Consider the following 19,078-nt stretch of genomic DNA (forward strand, 5'->3'; position numbering starts at 1 on the left):
TAGTTTTTGTAGTAGGAAGAACTACAAAATCTACAAATAAAAGTGCAGTTAACAAATGTAGTGCTCTCCACTATGTGAACCCCTCACCTGAATTTTTTAGGTTTTTCAGTTCAAGCCAATTAAATGAAATCTAAAAATTCAGCCCCAACAATCAAATGATCCCCTATGAGCAAGCACTCTGGCAACGGTGGAGAGGAAAAACTCCCTTTTAACAGGAAGAAACCTCTGGCAGAACCAGGTTCAGGGAGGGGCGGTCTTCTGCCATGACTGGTTGGGGGGTGAGGGGCAAAATAAAATCAAACATAAAGGAGAGCACAGCGTATTTATAAGATAAAGTTTTATAAAAATTTTATAAGATCAGATTATTATCAGGGGTGCACATAAGTGGTCCGCAGGTGCACATGCGATCTTGAGGAGATCAAACACGCATTGCAAATTCTTATCTGGTGCGCGTCTTTTATTTTGACAGCGCATGCGGACCACTTATGTGCACCCCTGATAATAATCATGACCCCACAGAGCGGGACATTCACTCAGCCAAAGAGGTTTGAGATGGCCGAGCAAGCTGTAGGAACAACAATGGCCACTGTGGCAACACCCAAGCCTACTTTACACCACCAAGTATGGGTCTCCACAGTTTCCTTGAGTTCTGCATTGTCTTTTCTAAGCTGTGCGTTCTCCTGCAGAGCCTCCAGAGATTCCACCTGTGACTGTTGTTCTTGGTACTCAAGAGGCTCTAAAGTTTTCTTGAGTTCGTCTCTCTCCCTTTCAATAAGTGACAACTGAGCAGCAATGCTGCTGTTCTGTCTAAGGAGATATTCTTCCTTTTCCAGAAAGTCACGGTGCATCATTTGAACGGTGTTAACCTGTTCCTGCAATTTAGCCTGAAGAACACATATTTCTTTTTTCAGCTCAATTATTTGTTCAGTCTTGTGATCTATTTCTCTATTCTGTTTTTCTATTATCTCTTCTTTTTTTGTTATTTTGTGGTGAGCTTCTCCCACTTGGTGCTCAAGTCTCTCTAACTCTTCCTTGACATCACGGTGGATCGTACTAATTTGTTCTTGTATTTTCATTTGAAGGTCTCTATACGATATTTCTCTCTCCATCAACCCATATAGTTCGTTTGATTCCGCTGGAATCGCTCTGTCAGACTGTGAATTATTGACTATTTCTCGTGACATTTCTTTAAAAGCTTAATGCAACGTGTCGAAAGAAAAATACGTGTGCTTAATTATTTAACTTTAAAATAGTCCCTTTCTGAAAGGTTTCTGGTTTGCTAAACACAACTCGCTGTTTCTGAAAATGTTCCAAGTAAAACTGTGTTTGCAAAGGTGAAGAGGGGCTATTTATAGACTTTTGTGGCAGCGAATTTGACGTCAGCGCTCTTTGAGCCTTTGATCCTTTGTTCATCACAGGATCACATGACAGCTGTGCGTAATTCTGCGCATACTCAGAGAATACCCATTGTGACGCACGGTTTTGTTTTGAATTTTTTTTAAATACCCTGAAAACAGTCCAAACAGTGTTTCCAACTTAGCGATTTTGTCGCTATATTTAGGGAGTTTTCAAACCCCCCTTAGCGTCGTTTTTTTTTTTTTTTTTTCTAAAAAGCGACTTGCGACAAATCTGGCGGCTTTTTCTGGTGTTATTGGAGGCTTATTTATGACGACTTTTGACGTGAAAGCGCTTGTTGCTCTTACTCTCAACAAGCAGCGGGTGCTGCCGTGGGCACCTCGCTCGTGCCAAAGCGCTCACAGGCGGAGGATAGTCCTCCTCCAGCCGCTGTCAGGGCAGGAGATGTTCACGTGCGTCCAAACTGCAAATGAATCGCGCACGAGCAAAGCCGCCGCTCCCGCACTGACTGTAACGCAGTCAATTCTTCTTTTACTGTTATGCTGTTTTGTGGATCACAAGGTTTAAAACTACTTGTAAACACACACACACATACAGTAACTCCACCCTAACCTGCAGCTGCAGCGCAAATAACAACGAAAATTGTTTGTAAACGTGTCCTGGAGTTTACAGGTGCAGACAGTGCAACAGCTTCCAGGTCATTTATTCTGCCAATATGGCAAGAAGGTCATAACTGCTTCAAGCACTGTCTATATCAGGGGTAGGCAACGCCAGGCTTCGAGGGCCGGTGTCCTGCAGGCTTTAGATCTCACCCTGGGTCAACACACCTGAATCAAATGATTAGTTCATTACCAGCCCCCTGGAGAACTTCAAGACATGTTGAGGAGGTAATTTAGCCATTTGAATCAGCTGTGTTGGTTCAAGGACACATCTAAAACCTGCAGGACTCTGAGACAGGAGAGTCAAGCTCTTCACGTTGAGGACCAAGATTCTCCTGTGTCGGGACCACATCAGTAGATGGTTCTGAGACTGGAGAAACAAGCTCCTCAGGTTCAGGAGCACTACTATGACAATTTCCCACATGCCAAAGCAACGGAGGAATGTGCTTCATTTGAGCACAACACACAGGGAACCAGCAGTCAGTGATGGGCAATAGAGGAAGCCTGGAAGCAAGAAGCAATCCTGGACTACAATAGGCACAAATACAGCTTGGATAACCTAGAGAGGATGTCAGTCAGTACAGCCTTCCCTTGTTAGCAAGTAAAACCTGGTTCCGTTTTGTTTCCTTGCTTTCGTGAATGAGAATAAGTTTCTAAATTAGCGGGGCCTGTGGAAGCGCAGACCTAACAGAGTGTGCCATGTGTTGTGCTGTGTGTCACGTCACATGTGTATTCATACCTCACAGTGAATATAAACCACTAAGCCCACCAGCTAAATCCTGCAACCACACAGACCATACTGATGGATTACCACAGAGTAAAAATGGCTTGAGCAAGAAAGATCAGAACTCAGCCTAAACCTCCTGTGAATGAGACGAACTGTGTTTGACCTCCAGTGGGACAGATCATCTTAGAATTGTAGACATATTCTTGCTCTATGACAGATTCCCCGACTCATCTTCAGCCTGTTTCCAGCATTTCCTTTTCTGTTAGCTGCCACTTTAGCCAAGCAGCAGCGTGAGTACAAATTACAACCTAAAAAAGCCAAAAAATTGTGACCTGTTCTCAGTTTTCTACCACGGTCTATCCATCTCTTAAATCTTAATGTTGATTCAGAGGTTTGCCTCTTATCTTTATTTAATTTAATAACAGTACAGTACTTTGTTTTTGGTAAGCATTGTTCTTAAGGTAAATATGTAAAAATTGTGTGTGTTTCAGTTCTGTGTCTTGTGTACTGTTTGTTCGTACATGTGTCTTTCTTGCTACTGTTACATCCAAATTTCCCCTTGTGGGACAATTCAAGGATTATTCTATTCTATGTCATTTGTTCACAGCCTCTCCCAGTCAGAGCTTTTCTCCATGCTTGTCTTACTGCACATGATGTTATTAGCACAACCACTTTAAAGGTGATAATTTAGGACTTCATCAATAACACAGACAGCAATGTAGTTAAACATCTTACACTTCATTTTTATTAGCAATGAACTTAACCTACATACACATTGTATTTATCACTACCACTCATTACAATATTCATTGTTTGCTCAAATGTAATTAATACTTTCATTTTTCTAAAAATACCTCAAAACACAATTGTATGGAAGTAATAAAACACAAACAAATCAGTAAAATATGTATTTTACAAAATTGTGCTAGATAACATTCTGCAGTATTGCACAAACTCTTTCCAATGACAAGTAAAATATAAACTATTTTGACCACTTTTTTCCATTTGACTGCATAAAAATGAACATTTACAAAGAGTTATCTTATCTTATCTAACTGTTAATTTAGACTTCATCATTATGCAATGCATACCCTGCTGCATCTAAGCCCAAACCAGTAACCAGGCAGAAGTACAGAACAGTGTCCCTGGTAAATGAAGAGGAATCAAACGGGGCTTGCGTTTGTGTGTGTGTATTTGTGTTTTAATACATGGTGGTGAAGCATCTTTTTTAAGACCCAAAGGGTTACTTTGGATATTTACAAGTCTGCTTTAACTCCAAATGATCAAAATTTAGATATCTATAAATTTCTAAGAGATCATAGTCATGTTTCTGCAGTCAAGCGACTAGTCTAAATTATGCGTGGTGACACTGCACTATTTTACAGAACCAGACTTCTAAAGGTCCAAACTAATCCTTTAACATTATATAGAAACATATGCACATTTACAAAAAACAACAAAAAGCAAAACAAAACAAATCGAGAACTCCAAGGAAGATCTCCTCTATTTTGTTCGCTAGCTGTCTAGCTTCACATGGTCACGTGTCGTGAGGGCAGCATAGTGAGGCTGCACTGACTTACAAAGCTTGCTCTACCCTAGGCAGTTCAAACACAGAACATGTCTTTGTACAAGCACAAGACACAGCAGTCGCTAAATAAACTAGAAAAGATTTGTCACCTGAACAGAGTTTGTGTGGATTCTATCAGTCATGTGTTAGCAGGGTGAACAGCAGTGGGCTGTGTTTATTCCTAGTGAGTCCAACTTCTTTACCAGCTTCTGGGGAAGTTAGGTTATATATTACCAGTAACTTTTCAGATCAAAAGGTGATAAAGTTCAGATTTCTTTTCACCATATCATTGATGAAACTTACTTTTTTTTTTAAATTTGAGCATCAGGGACAAGGCTGTTAATTGTTAAGGTCAAGGTTAAGCATGTGTACTCTGTGTGAACACTCGAGAGCAACAGAACATGATCTGGGATGCACTGAACAGGTTCCTGAAAACTGTGGAACAAACCAAAAATGCTTATAAATATGTGACCTCATGCAGTGTGTGCACTTAACAAACAATGAAAATAGAGATTTTCCATTATTAAAATATGTAAAAGGACTCTGATGTGTGAGTGACATCTGTTGTTATATCTTACACCGATTAGTTTTCTCTGAAATGTAAAAAGAAGAAACAAACATGTACTCCCCCTCCGTCTGCTCTCACCTATCATTTTAGTGATAAATATGTCTTGAATTCTCGAATTGACTTGTTAAATATTTAACCTAATTAAACCCTAAAAATGGAGTCATAAGACTTTTGTCCAAATGTTACCTGCAGTCACAACAACAGTCACCTGAAGGGGCTGAATACTGCAAAGACCCCACAGAACAATCAGACAATCCACTGTCAGTAAATGTGAGTAAATCTGTGATTCTGTGAGTAACACACTGGCTCCAGTTTGGAGGCTGAAGTGGAGCTCTCCCTCGCCAGGCCGACAGCCGTCTGTGTCACAGTTAATCTCATGCAGTGCTGATTTAAAAACTCTCACATATTTGGACAATCTATAATCTTCTAACACAAAAACATACAAATGTTCATTGAAGTAAACACACAGAGCAGTAGCAGATTTTTTTAAATGTGTTTTATTTATTTTCATTTGCTGCTAACTGCCTTGTTTTCATTTGTAGTTTTTGTAGTAGGAAGAACTACAAAATCTACAAATAAAAGTGCAGTTAACAAATGTAGTGCTCTCCACTATGTGAACCCCTCACCTGAATTTTTTAGGTTTTTCAGTTCAAGCCAATTAAATGAAATCTAAAAATTCAGCCCCAACAATCAAATGATCCCCTATGAGCAAGCACTCTGGCAACGGTGGAGAGGAAAAACTCCCTTTTAACAGGAAGAAACCTCTGGCAGAACCAGGTTCAGGGAGGGGCGGTCTTCTGCCATGACTGGTTGGGGGGTGAGGGGCAAAATAAAATCAAACATAAAGGAGAGCACAGCGTATTTATAAGATAAAGTTTTATAAAAATTTTATAAGATCAGATTATTATCAGGGGTGCACATAAGTGGTCCGCAGGTGCACATGCGATCTTGAGGAGATCAAACACGCATTGCAAATTCTTATCTGGTGCGCGTCTTTTATTTTGACAGCGCATGCGGACCACTTATGTGCACCCCTGATAATAATCATGACCCCACAGAGCGGGACATTCACTCAGCCAAAGAGGTTTGAGATGGCCGAGCAAGCTGTAGGAACAACAATGGCCACTGTGGCAACACCCAAGCCTACTTTACACCACCAAGTATGGGTCTCCACAGTTTCCTTGAGTTCTGCATTGTCTTTTCTAAGCTGTGCGTTCTCCTGCAGAGCCTCCAGAGATTCCACCTGTGACTGTTGTTCTTGGTACTCAAGAGGCTCTAAAGTTTTCTTGAGTTCGTCTCTCTCCCTTTCAATAAGTGACAACTGAGCAGCAATGCTGCTGTTCTGTCTAAGGAGATATTCTTCCTTTTCCAGAAAGTCACGGTGCATCATTTGAACGGTGTTAACCTGTTCCTGCAATTTAGCCTGAAGAACACATATTTCTTTTTTCAGCTCAATTATTTGTTCAGTCTTGTGATCTATTTCTCTATTCTGTTTTTCTATTATCTCTTCTTTTTTTGTTATTTTGTGGTGAACTTCTCCCACTTGGTGCTCAAGTCTCTCTAACTCTTCCTTGACATCACGGTGCGTCGTACTAATTTGTTCTTGTATTTTCATTTGAAGGTCTCTATACGATATTTCTCTCTCCATCAACCCATATAGTTCGTTTGATTCCGCTGGAATCGCTCTGTCAGACTGTGAATTATTGACTATTTCTCGTGACATTTCTTTAAAAGCTTAATGCAACGTGTCGAAAGAAAAATACGTGTGCTTAATTATTTAACTTTAAAATAGTCCCTTTCTGAAAGGTTTCTGGTTTGCTAAACACAACTCGCTGTTTCTGAAAATGTTCCAAGTAAAACTGTGTTTGCAAAGGTGAAGAGGGGCTATTTATAGACTTTTGTGGCAGCGAATTTGACGTCAGCGCTCTTTGAGCCTTTGATCCTTTGTTCATCACAGGATCACATGACAGCTGTGCGTAATTCTGCGCATACTCAGAGAATACCCATTGTGACGCACGGTTTTGTTTTGAATTTTTTTTAAATACCCTGAAAACAGTCCAAACAGTGTTTCCAACTTAGCGATTTTGTCGCTATATTTAGGGAGTTTTCAAACCCCCCTTAGCGTAGTTTTTTTTTTTTTTTTTTCTAAAAAGCGACTTGCGACAAATCTGGCGGCTTTTTCTGGTGTTATTGGAGGCTTATTTATGACGACTTTTGACGTGAAAGCGCTTGTTGCTCTTACTCTCAACAAGCAGCGGGTGCTGCCGTGGGCACCTCGCTCGTGCCAAAGCGCTCACAGGCGGAGGATAGTCCTCCTCCAGCCGCTGTCAGGGCAGGAGATGTTCACGTGCGTCCAAACTGCAAATGAATCGCGCACGAGCAAAGCCGCCGCTCCCGCACTGACTGTAACGCAGTCAATTCTTCTTTTACTGTTATGCTGTTTTGTGGATCACAAGGTTTAAAACTACTTGTAAACACACACACACATACAGTAACTCCACCCTAACCTGCAGCTGCAGCGCAAATAACAACGAAAATTGTTTGTAAACGTGTCCTGGAGTTTACAGGTGCAGACAGTGCAACAGCTTCCAGGTCATTTATTCTGCCAATATGGCAAGAAGGTCATAACTGCTTCAAGCACTGTCTATATCAGGGGTAGGCAACGCCAGGCTTCGAGGGCCGGTGTCCTGCAGGCTTTAGATCTCACCCTGGGTCAACACACCTGAATCAAATGATTAGTTCATTACCAGCCCCCTGGAGAACTTCAAGACATGTTGAGGAGGTAATTTAGCCATTTGAATCAGCTGTGTTGGTTCAAGGACACATCTAAAACCTGCAGGACTCTGAGACAGGAGAGTCAAGCTCTTCACGTTGAGGACCAAGATTCTCCTGTGTCGGAACCACATCAGTAGATGGTTCTGAGACTGGAGAAACAAGCTCCTCAGGTTCAGGAGCACTACTATGACAATTTCCCACATGCCAAAGCAACGGAGGAATGTGCTTCATTTGAGCACAACACACAGGGAACCAGCAGTCAGTGATGGGCAATAGAGGAAGCCTGGAAGCAAGAAGCAATCCTGGACTACAATAGGCACAAATACAGCTTGGATAACCTAGAGAGGATGTCAGTCAGTACAGCCTTCCCTTGTTAGCAAGTAAAACCTGGTTCCGTTTTGTTTCCTTGCTTTCGTGAATGAGAATAAGTTTCTAAATTAGCGGGGCCTGTGGAAGCGCAGACCTAACAGAGTGTGCCATGTGTTGTGCTGTGTGTCACGTCACATGTGTATTCATACCTCACAGTGAATATAAACCACTAAGCCCACCAGCTAAATCCTGCAACCACACAGACCATACTGATGGATTACCACAGAGTAAAAATGGCTTGAGCAAGAAAGATCAGAACTCAGCCTAAACCTCCTGTGAATGAGACGAACTGTGTTTGACCTCCAGTGGGACAGTGGTCCGCATGCGCTGTCAAAATAAAAGACGCGCACCAGATAAGAATTTGCAATGCGTGTTTGCGTACATAAGATTTTCTGGAGGAGGAGTTTGTTTAGATCTCCTCAAGATCGCATGTGCACCTGCGGACCACTTATGTGCACCCCTGATAATAATCTGATCTTATAAAATTTTTATAAAACTTTATCTTATAAATACGCTGTGCTCTCCTTTATGTTTGATTTTATTTTGCCCCTCACCCCCCAACCAGTCATGGCAGAAGACCGCCCCTCCCTGAACCTGGTTCTGCCAGAGGTTTCTTCCTGTTAAAAGGGAGTTTTTCCTCTCCACCGTTGCCAGAGTGCTTGCTCATAGGGGATCATTTGATTGTTGGGGCTGAATTTTTAGATTTCATTTAATTGGCTTGAACTGAAAAACCTAAAAAATTCAGGTGAGGGGTTCACATAGTGGAGAGCACTACATTTGTTAACTGCACTTTTATTTGTAGATTTTGTAGTTCTTCCTACTACAAAAACTACAAATGAAAACAAGGCAGTTAGCAGCAAATGAAAATAAATAAAACACATTTAAAAAAATCTGCTACTGCTCTGTGTGTTTACTTCAATGAACATTTGTATGTTTTTGTGTTAGAAGATTATAGATTGTCCAAATATGTGAGAGTTTTTAAATCAGCACTGCATGAGATTAACTGTGACACAGACGGCTGTCGGCCTGGCGAGGGAGAGCTCCACTTCAGCCTCCAAACTGGAGCCAGTGTGTTACTCACAGAATCACAGATTTACTCACATTTACTGACAGTGGATTGTCTGATTGTTCTGTGGGGTCTTTGCAGTATTCAGCCCCTTCAGGTGACTGTTGTTGTGACTGCAGGTAACATTTGGACAAAAGTCTTATGACTCCATTTTTAGGGTTTAATTAGGTTAAATATTTAACAAGTCAATTCGAGAATTCAAGACATATTTATCACTAAAATGATAGGTGAGAGCAGACGGAGGGGGAGTACATGTTTGTTTCTTCTTTTTACATTTCAGAGAAAACTAATCGGTGTAAGATATAACAACAGATGTCACTCACACATCAGAGTCCTTTTACATATTTTAATAATGGAAAATCTCTATTTTCATTGTTTGTTAAGTGCACACACTGCATGAGGTCACATATTTATAAGCATTTTTGGTTTGTTCCACAGTTTTCAGGAACCTGTTCAGTGCATCCCAGATCATGTTCTGTTGCTCTCGAGTGTTCACACAGAGTACACATGCTTAACCTTGACCTTAACAATTAACAGCCTTGTCCCTGATGCTCAAATTTAAAAAAAAAAGTAAGTTTCATCAATGATATGGTGAAAAAAAATCTGAACTTTATCACCTTTTGATCTGAAAAGTTACTGGTAATATATAACCTAACTTCCCCAGAAGCTGGTAAAGAAGTTGGACTCACTAGGAATAAACACAGCCCACTGCTGTTCACCCTGCTAACACATGACTGATAGAATCCACACAAACTCTGTTCAGGTGACAAATCTTTTCTAGTTTATTTAGCGACTGCTGTGTCTTGTGCTTGTACAAAGACGTGTTCTGTGTTTGAACTGCCTAGGGTAGAGCAAGCTTTGTAAGTCAGTGCAGCCTCACTATGCTGCCCTCACGACACGTGACCATGTGAAGCTAGACAGCTAGCGAACAAAATAGAGGAGATCTTCCTTGGAGTTCTCGATTTGTTTTGTTTTGCTTTTTGTTGTTTTTTGTAAATGTGCATATGTTTCTATATAATGTTAAAGGATTAGTTTGGACCTTTAGAAGTCTGGTTCTGTAAAATAGTGCAGTGTCACCACGCATAATTTAGACTAGTCGCTTGACTGCAGAAACATGACTATGATCTCTTAGAAATTTATAGATATCTAAATTTTGATCATTTGGAGTTAAAGCAGACTTGTAAATATCCAAAGTAACCCTTTGGGTCTTAAAAAAGATGCTTCACCACCATGTATTAAAACACAAATACACACACACAAACGCAAGCCCCGTTTGATTCCTCTTCATTTACCAGGGACACTGTTCTGTACTTCTGCCTGGTTACTGGTTTGGGCTTAGATGCAGCAGGGTATGCATTGCATAATGATGAAGTCTAAATTAACAGTTAGATAAGATAAGATAACTCTTTGTAAATGTTCATGTTTATGCAGTCAAATGGAAAAAAGTGGTCAAAATAGTTTATATTTTACTTGTCATTGGAAAGAGTTTGTGCAATACTGCAGAATGTTATCTAGCACAATTTTGTAAAATACATATTTTACTGATTTGTTTGTGTTTTATTACTTCCATACAATTGTGTTTTGAGGTATTTTTAGAAAAATGAAAGTATTAATTACATTTGAGCAAACAATGAATATTGTAATGAGTGGTAGTGATAAATACAATGTGTATGTAGGTTAAGTTCATTGCTAATAAAAATGAAGTGTAAGATGTTTAACTACATTGCTGTCTGTGTTATTGATGAAGTCCTAAATTATCACCTTTAAAGTGGTTGTGCTAATAACATCATGTGCAGTAAGACAAGCATGGAGAAAAGCTCTGACTGGGAGAAGCTGTGAACAAATGACATAGAATAGAATAATCCTTGAATTGTCCCACAAGGGGAAATTTGGATGTAACAGTAGCAAGAAAGACACATGTACGAACAAACAGTACACAAGACACAGAACTGAAACACACACAATTTTTACATATTTACCTTAAGAACAATGCTTACCAAAAACAAAGTACTGTACTGTTATTAAATTAAATAAAGATAAGAGGCAAACCTCTGAATCAACATTAAGATTTAAGAGATGGATAGACCGTGGTAGAAAACTGAGAACAGGTCACAATTTTTTGGCTTTTTTAGGTTGTAATTTGTACTCACGCTGCTGCTTGGCTAAAGTGGCAGCTAACAGAAAAGGAAATGCTGGAAACAGGCTGAAGATGAGTCGGGGAATCTGTCATAGAGCAAGAATATGTCTACAATTCTAAGATGATCTGTCCCACTGGAGGTCAAACACAGTTCGTCTCATTCACAGGAGGTTTAGGCTGAGTTCTGATCTTTCTTGCTCAAGCCATTTTTACTCTGTGGTAATCCATCAGTATGGTCTGTGTGGTTGCAGGATTTAGCTGGCGATATGGCCAAAAATATTTATCACGATATATATTTGAAAATTTGCGATAACGATATAACCGACGATATAATTGATGCGAGACAAAATACAACTCCACAACATTACTAGCGCAAAAAGACAACCTTCCATTTATTTTCACTTAAACAAGAAGCTGGTTTTTATGTACATTAAAGCTTTAGAAAAATGTAACAGTGCAAATGCAAATTGCTTGCTGAAAGTTTAACCAAAAGGCATTTCCAGTAGAAATGGGCTGACATATACTGAGCATAACCATGTATAATATCCACTGAAGTTAAAAAGAGGTGCTTTGCAACATTAAACTGCAGTGTGCAGTACGCATTTTTCGGACCATAAGGTGCACAGGATTATAAGGCACATTAAAGGAAACAAAGCAGTCAGATAAATCAAACTTTATTAAACTCATTCTTCTTGCTTCCTCCACTTCTGTACCATTGATTCATTAATGTTGAATTCTCTGGCAGCTGCTCTATTCCCATGTTGTTGCAGTATATTAATGACTAACCTCGTATTGTGGATGGATTATCTCAGTTGTTCTCCTGACTGAAGTTTGGTCCGTTTACAGCATCCTGCCATGCGATTGCATTTGTCTCTAACCATGAAGAACCTTCACATTAACTTTTATAAGTGGAAAAGTGTTAGTGTTCGTCCTCCAGCTTCACTGTTTATGTCATGCTAACATAGCTGTGTCGCTAGCGATCACGTAGCACATCATTATATAGCAGCTAGCCCAACTTCAGTAACCCTACAAACGTCACTGCTGTTTAGTTTCCTGTCTTCATTTATGTTGGAAGTGATAGCAGAGCTGTACGTTTGATTTTTTTCAGAAATCTCTCAGTCAGAACATGCAATATCATGCTTAGGTAACTAGCGAAACTAGCGAGCTAACTTCCGCTAGCTTCCTGCTAACTTCTAACTCCGTTAAATGCAATAACTTTTGTTTTCATGGATGCCTGGAAGTTAAACTTTATAGTTACACCTGGTAAAGCAGCAATGCTGATCGTTTTATTAAAGATGAAAGAATTTAGACAGTGTTGTTTGACCTGAAGCATACAGAGTTTAGGACCCAGATTACTCCCAGATTTAAGAGCATCTTAGTCCGACAAATATGACAATAACGACGGCCGCTTGCATGTTCTGCAAAAAAATGTGCTTTGTTGTGTATCTGACAGACAAACACCACACCAGTTCCACATCACGGAAGTTGCACCATTTTTACAAACCAATTCTGGTTCATCTGTTTCACTCAACAATCGGCCATGTGCGTATGAAAACAAAGGCACTGCGCATGCGCGTTTTACTCCCATTCTATCGCGATATTTCATTTTCCTATCGTTGCCTAACATTATACCGGTATTACCGTGAACGATATAATATGGCCCAGCCCTAGCTGGTGGGCTTAGTGGTTTATATTCACTGTGAGGTATGAATACACATGTGACGTGACACACAGCACAACACATGGCACACTCTGTTAGGTCTGCGCTTCCACAGGCCCCGCTAATTTAGAAACTTATTCTCATTCACGAAAGCAAGGAAACAAAACGGAACCAGGTTTTACTTGCTAACAAGGGAAGGCTGTACTGACTGACATCCTCTCTAGGTTATCCAAGCTGTATTTGTGCCTATTGTAGTCCAGGGGCCCGTTCTTCGTACGTCGCTTACTACATCCAAGATCAAATGACACATCCAAGATCAAATCATCGCGCTAACCGTGAGCTCGCTAATCCGGTTCCCCGAACACACCTGCTGTTGACGATTACTACAGCTGGACGCAGGAATGTGACATCACTGGGTGTCGTAAAAGGGGCTACGCATCGATAGTAGAAACATTGATCGGCAACCCGCTGATTGGTCGGCGAAAATGTCGAAGGGGCGTGCTCGGTATTTTCCGGCAGCAGAGCAAGAACTCATGAGTGAGGGATTTCAGGAGTTTCAGAGTTTAATTAAAACGCAAGGGAACACTGCAAAGGCTGCAAAAGCAAGGAGAGAGGGCTGGCAGAAAGTTGCTGACAAATCAAACTCGTAGGTAATTTAATAATAATAATAATAATGGATTGGATTTATATAGCGCTTTCCAAGGCACCCAAAGCGCTTTACGATACCACTATTCATTCACTCCCACATTCACACACTGGTGGAGGCAGCTACGGTTGTAGCCAGGCTGCCATATCGCGCCATCGGCCCCTCTGGCCAACACCAGTAGGCGGTAGGGTAGATCTATCATATGACACTATATTGTCCAATATCATATGGCATTATATTATATTATAATATGTTATATTATATCCCCTTTCACATTAGAGCCACAACAGGACCCACAAGAACATGGGAACAAGTAAAAGTGGAATACAGGAGTATTCTACAGAATGGTAATATTTATCTCTTAGATTGCTTTGCGTCTCTTGGCAAGGTAATACTGGCCTGTAATACTCTGTTAGTTTGTTCATAACAGCAACCAAGAAAAGGGCAGAGGAAAAAAAGACAGGTGGTGGTCCTGCACCCCCTCGTCAACAAGTTGGTTAAGTAAATAATACCCTCACGGGAATATCGATATCTCTCTATGAGCACACTGTCGCGCTGAGGTAAAGGATCCTGTCTATCCCGCAATATACGCTGAATTCTGAGGACTCTCCTTATCAATCTTGCACCTTCCGCAATGGGTTGCTCGCGTATACGGACAGGACATGGCTGCGACAGGCTTCCCAAATCCACCTTCGCTTTTATAGCCGTGGTCTCTCATCTTGATTACACGAAGTAATTTACAATTACTACTCTGAAATATGAATTACATCTGTAATAATCACATACATGTAATAGAATGTTAATAGTTCATTTCCCTTTTTTAGGAAATGACCTGTATGTATCTGTGTGACATCAATAAAAGGATCAAGTGCTGCATTATCTTTAGTTACATTGATAATATTTATTTATGGTGAAACAGTGGAAAAATATCGCTGTTGCTTTCGTATAAATGAAGCGGACATACCTGCGTGGCCGCGATCTAATCCTGTTTACATAAAGTAAACCTGCTCCCGAGCAGGTTTACGCTTACGGCTCTGTTGCTATGACAGCAAGTCCCGGATGAGCTTCGGGGAACCGAACGATCCAGGATCACGCGAAATCGTCAACAATCTAATCCGGCTAACCTACTTAGCGAGGTACGAAGAACGGGCCCCAGGATTGCTTCTTGCTTCCAGGCTTCCTCTATTGCCCATCACTGACTGCTGGTTCCCTGTGTGTTGTGCTCAAATGAAGCACATTCCTCCGTTGCTTTGGCATGTGGGAAATTGTCATAGTAGTGCTCCTGAACCTGAGGAGCTTGTTTCTCCAGTCTCAGAACCATCTACTGATGTGGTCCCGACACAGGAGAATCTTGGTCCTCAACGTGAAGAGCTTGACTCTCCTGTCTCAGAGTCCTGCAGGTTTTAGATGTGTCCTTGAACCAACACAGCTGATTCAAATGGCTAAATTACCTCCTCAACATGTCTTGAAGTTCTCCAGGGGGCTGGTAATGAACTAATCATTTGATTCAGGTGTGTTGACCCAGGGTGAGATCTAAAGCCTGCAGGACACCGGCCCTCGAAGCCTGGCGTTGCCTACCCCTGATATAGACAGTGCTTGAAGCAGTTATGACCTTCTTGTAGTGATGGCCAAATGAAGCTTTCCGAAGCACTGAAGCTTGTATTGAAAAACGGTTCATTACTCGAAGCTTTTCAACACAGTCCTCTCCGGTGACATCTGGTGGTGAAAATTTTGAAGAGCAGCTTGAATCTGCAAAATAAAACGGACTGCTCAATCATCGCTGCTCACTCAAGAGTGGAGTTCTCTCTGATATTGGGCCACCGTTCCGTTGCTTTGAACATGTAATTGGTTTTGTTTTCTCGATTGGGGGGCTGAAAAAAATGTAATGCGTATTTGCGTAATACATTTTGATCAATAAACTTTCCCTATTTAAACATGCACTATGGTGTGGCCTTTCTTTGCTCATAACTCCTTGATGTTGGTAAATACAATAAGTGAGCAATATATATAATATACATATGAGAATGCACAGCACATTATGGAGTATGCCCCTGCTGTGAAGTCCTGCCTCCATCTACTTGTCGTTTAATCACTGGACAGCTGGACAGGTTCATACAAAATATTAGATGAGGCCAATTGTCCTATACATATTTTTGACCTAGGGGTGGGATTGATTGTGAACTGGAAAGGGAAAATGCTTAGGGAGCTGAGTACGGCTGCATCGTCACTGATTTGTAGAATCATTTTTGATTCGATACAGGATCCGATTCAATTTGATTGGAATCTGGAAAGTTTTGCCTCAGTCAGAAATATTACAATTCTGATCATTTAACAGTATATATCCATAATTTCGTATCTATTAAAAGAAAGCTGACACATGTGAGACTTAATTAGAGATGTAAACAGAGAGTTATGAAACCTGCAGCTGCAGAAGCCAGCGGAAAAAAAGAGAGGCAAACACAGCGCGGACCCGACGACGCACCAAAATCTGACTCTGACGCGTCGGGTCCGCGCTCTGTGTTCACGTTTGTATGCAGAATCCGTAAACCTGCTCCCAGTTACTGTGTTAGCTGTATGGTGTTTGACGACATGTTGTGAGGTTTAACCTGAGATGCTGGCGTTTCAGGCATAATAACGTTAATTTACAAATCGACACGGGATTTTAATGAATCAATATCACTTTATTCAATTTAGCATGGATTGTAATCAGAAAGGCGATAATCAAAACCCACCCCTAATCAAGAACTTGCAAAGTAAAAACATGCTCTATGTCAGGTAGCCCTTTTGTTATTTACATTTAAAAAGAGGATTAGTGTTACTGTGCGCTGGCTGAGTCTGTTTCTTTTCTTAGAAATAGTTTCTCCTGCCCTGGAGAAAATCCACTTGCATGGAACAGAAGAGGCTGTGGAGTGCAGGAACTACACTGCAAGCTGGTAGATATGCAGGTATTCCTGGGTCCTGCAGACTATCACCTAAAAACAATAAACAAAATGATTTTCTAAACTGTGTAGCAATGTAATGTACGTATAGTGTCAAATACATTTTTGTAGTCTTCATTAGCTTTAATTCACATGGAAGTGTTCCTGAAGTCATATGCTGTAATGATATTTACATTATGAAAACATGATTTTGGACATTTCAAGTTTTTCACTTCGGCAGATAAAATGAATTGAGCAAAATCAACTCAAAATATTCCCACACGCCAGAATGTCCTCTCTTCCTCGCTGGCTCCATATCTGTCAGTGGAATGATCACCTCTTCGCTCTCTGTCACCATCAACACACTCCACGAATCCCGTGGATGATTCACTTCCTTATATCCGTTTGAATCAGGTACCGAAGCAGTTACGTGCGTAATGAAGCTTCGGACGTCACTGGTCACGTGACTTTTGCCAAACGAAGCAAGCCTCGACACAGTGCTTCTGAACCAGTGTGTTGTTTTTTTCGACACACGCTCCGGAGCGTCAGCTTCAAGCGGGCCATCACTACCTTCTTGCCATATTGGCAGAATAAATGACCTGGAAGCTGTTGCACTGTCTGCACCTGTAAACTCCAGGACACGTTTACAAACAATTTTCGTTGTTATTTGCGCTGCAGCTGCAGGTTAGGGTGGAGTTACTGTATGTGTGTGTGTTTACAAGTAGTTTTAAACCTTGTGATCCACAAAACAGCATAACAGTAAAAGAAGAATTGACTGCGTTACAGTCAGTGCGGGAGCGGCGGCTTTGCTCGTGCGCGATTCATTTGCAGTTTGGACGCACGTGAACATCTCCTGCCCTGACAGCGGCTGGAGGAGGACTATCCTCCGCCTGTGAGCGCTTTGGCACGAGCGAGGTGCCCACGGAAGCACCCGCTGCTTGTTGAGAGTAAGAGCAACAAGCGCTTTCACGTCAAAAGTCGTCATAAATAAGCCTCCAATAACACCAGAAAAAGCCGCCAGATTTGTCGCAAGTCGCTTTTTAGAAAAAAAAAAAAAAACGACGCTAAGGGGGGTTTGAAAACTCCCTAAATATAGCGACAAAATCGCTAAGTTGGAAACACTGTTTGGAGTGTTTTCAGGGTATTTAAAAAAAATTCAAAACAAAACCGTGCGTCACAATGGGTATTCTCTGAGTATGCGCAGAATTACGCACAGCTGTCATGTGATCCTGTGATGAAACAAAGGATCAAAGGCTCAAAGAGCGCTGACGTCAAATTCGCTGCCACAAAAGTCTATAAATAGCCCCTCTTCACCTTTGCAAACACAGTTTTACTTGGAACATTTTCAGAAACAGCGAGTTGTGTTTAGCAAACCAGAAACCTTTCAGAAAGGGACTATTTTAAAGTTAAATAATTAAGCACACGTATTTTTCTTTCGACACGTTGCATTAAGCTTTTAAAGAAATGTCACGAGAAATAGTCAATAATTCACAGTCTGACAGAGCGATTCCAGCGGAATCAAACGAACTATATGGGTTAGTGGAGAGAGAAATATCGTATAGAGACCTTCAAATGAAAATACAAGAACAAATTAGTACGATGCACCGTGATGTCAAGGCAGAGTTAGAGAGACTTGAGCACCAAGTGGGAGAAGCTCACCACAAAATAACAAAAAAAGAAGAGATAATAGAAAAACAGAATAGAGAAATAGATCACAAGACTGAACAAATAATTGAGCTGAAAAAAGAAATATGTGTTCTTCAGCGTCGGGTGAGACAGGCTCTGGATGAAAAACAGTCAAGGGTGGATTCTCTGGAGGCTAAATTGCAGGAACAGGTTAACACCGTTCAAATGATGCACCGTGACTTTCTGGAAAAGGAAGAATATCTCCTTAGACAGAACAGCAGCATTGCTGCTCAGTTGTCACTTATTGAAAGGGAGAGAGACGAACTCAAGAAAACTTTAGAGCCTCTTGAGTACCAAGAACAACAGTCACAGGTGGAATCTCTGGAGGCTCTGCAGCTGGAGAATTTTGCTCCTGAACCTGAGGAGCTTTTTTTTCCTGCCTTGGAACCACCTGTGGTCCTGACACAGGAGAATTTTGCTCCTGAACCCGAGGAGCTTTTTTTTCCTGCCTTGGAACCACCTGTGGTCCTGACACAGGAGAATTTTGCTCCTGAACCCGAGGAGCTTTTTTTTCCTGCTTTGGAACCACCTCCTGACGTGGTTCCGACACAGGAGAATCTTGGTCTTCAACCTGAGGAGCTTGATTCTCCTGTCTCAGAACCATCTCCTGACGTGGCTCCGACTAGTGGTTCATGGCGTCATGGTGCCAAACGCCTACTTAAAATAGGTTTAGGTGTTGCCGCAGTAGGCCTTATTATAGCTGCAGGTTACTGGGGCTTTTCAGTGCTTAACAGTGATTGCCTATTTAACTCTGTCTATGGCCTCGTTGAGCCATATTGCCACCTTGGTGATCGATTAGTTCCTTTTTAAAGACTAGTAATGATGGACTGCTTTTCATCCACAGTCCAGAAAACCATACGTTGTTCATATCAGACAACATAAGCAACATTTAGCTAACTTGTGCTCTCATTTTTCTTTTCTTTTGCCTCTCACCCCCCAACCAG

At 41.2% G+C, this 19,078-nt stretch overlaps 1 protein-coding gene across 1 annotated transcript in view; it reads left to right on the forward strand.

Annotated features, from left to right (window-relative positions):
• LOC146627715 (uncharacterized) overlaps window positions 1-18,944 on the forward strand; it is a 51,054-nt gene extending 32,110 nt beyond the window's left edge. Inside the window, exons 3-4 of the mRNA XM_085358945.1 lie at window positions 14,808-14,924; window positions 18,587-18,944. Coding sequence (XP_085215071.1) covers window positions 14,808-14,924; window positions 18,587-18,944 — 475 coding nt within the window. The remainder of the gene's footprint in view (window positions 1-14,807; window positions 14,925-18,586) is intronic.
• The last annotated feature ends 134 nt before the right edge of the window (window positions 18,945-19,078 follow it).

The sequence above is a fragment of the Diplotaxodon limnothrissa genome, linkage group LG7 (genome assembly GCF_057381915.1).
Source record: "Diplotaxodon limnothrissa isolate DT_005_m linkage group LG7, D_limnothrissa_male_GT1.1, whole genome shotgun sequence".
NCBI lineage: Eukaryota > Metazoa > Chordata > Actinopteri > Cichliformes > Cichlidae > Diplotaxodon > Diplotaxodon limnothrissa.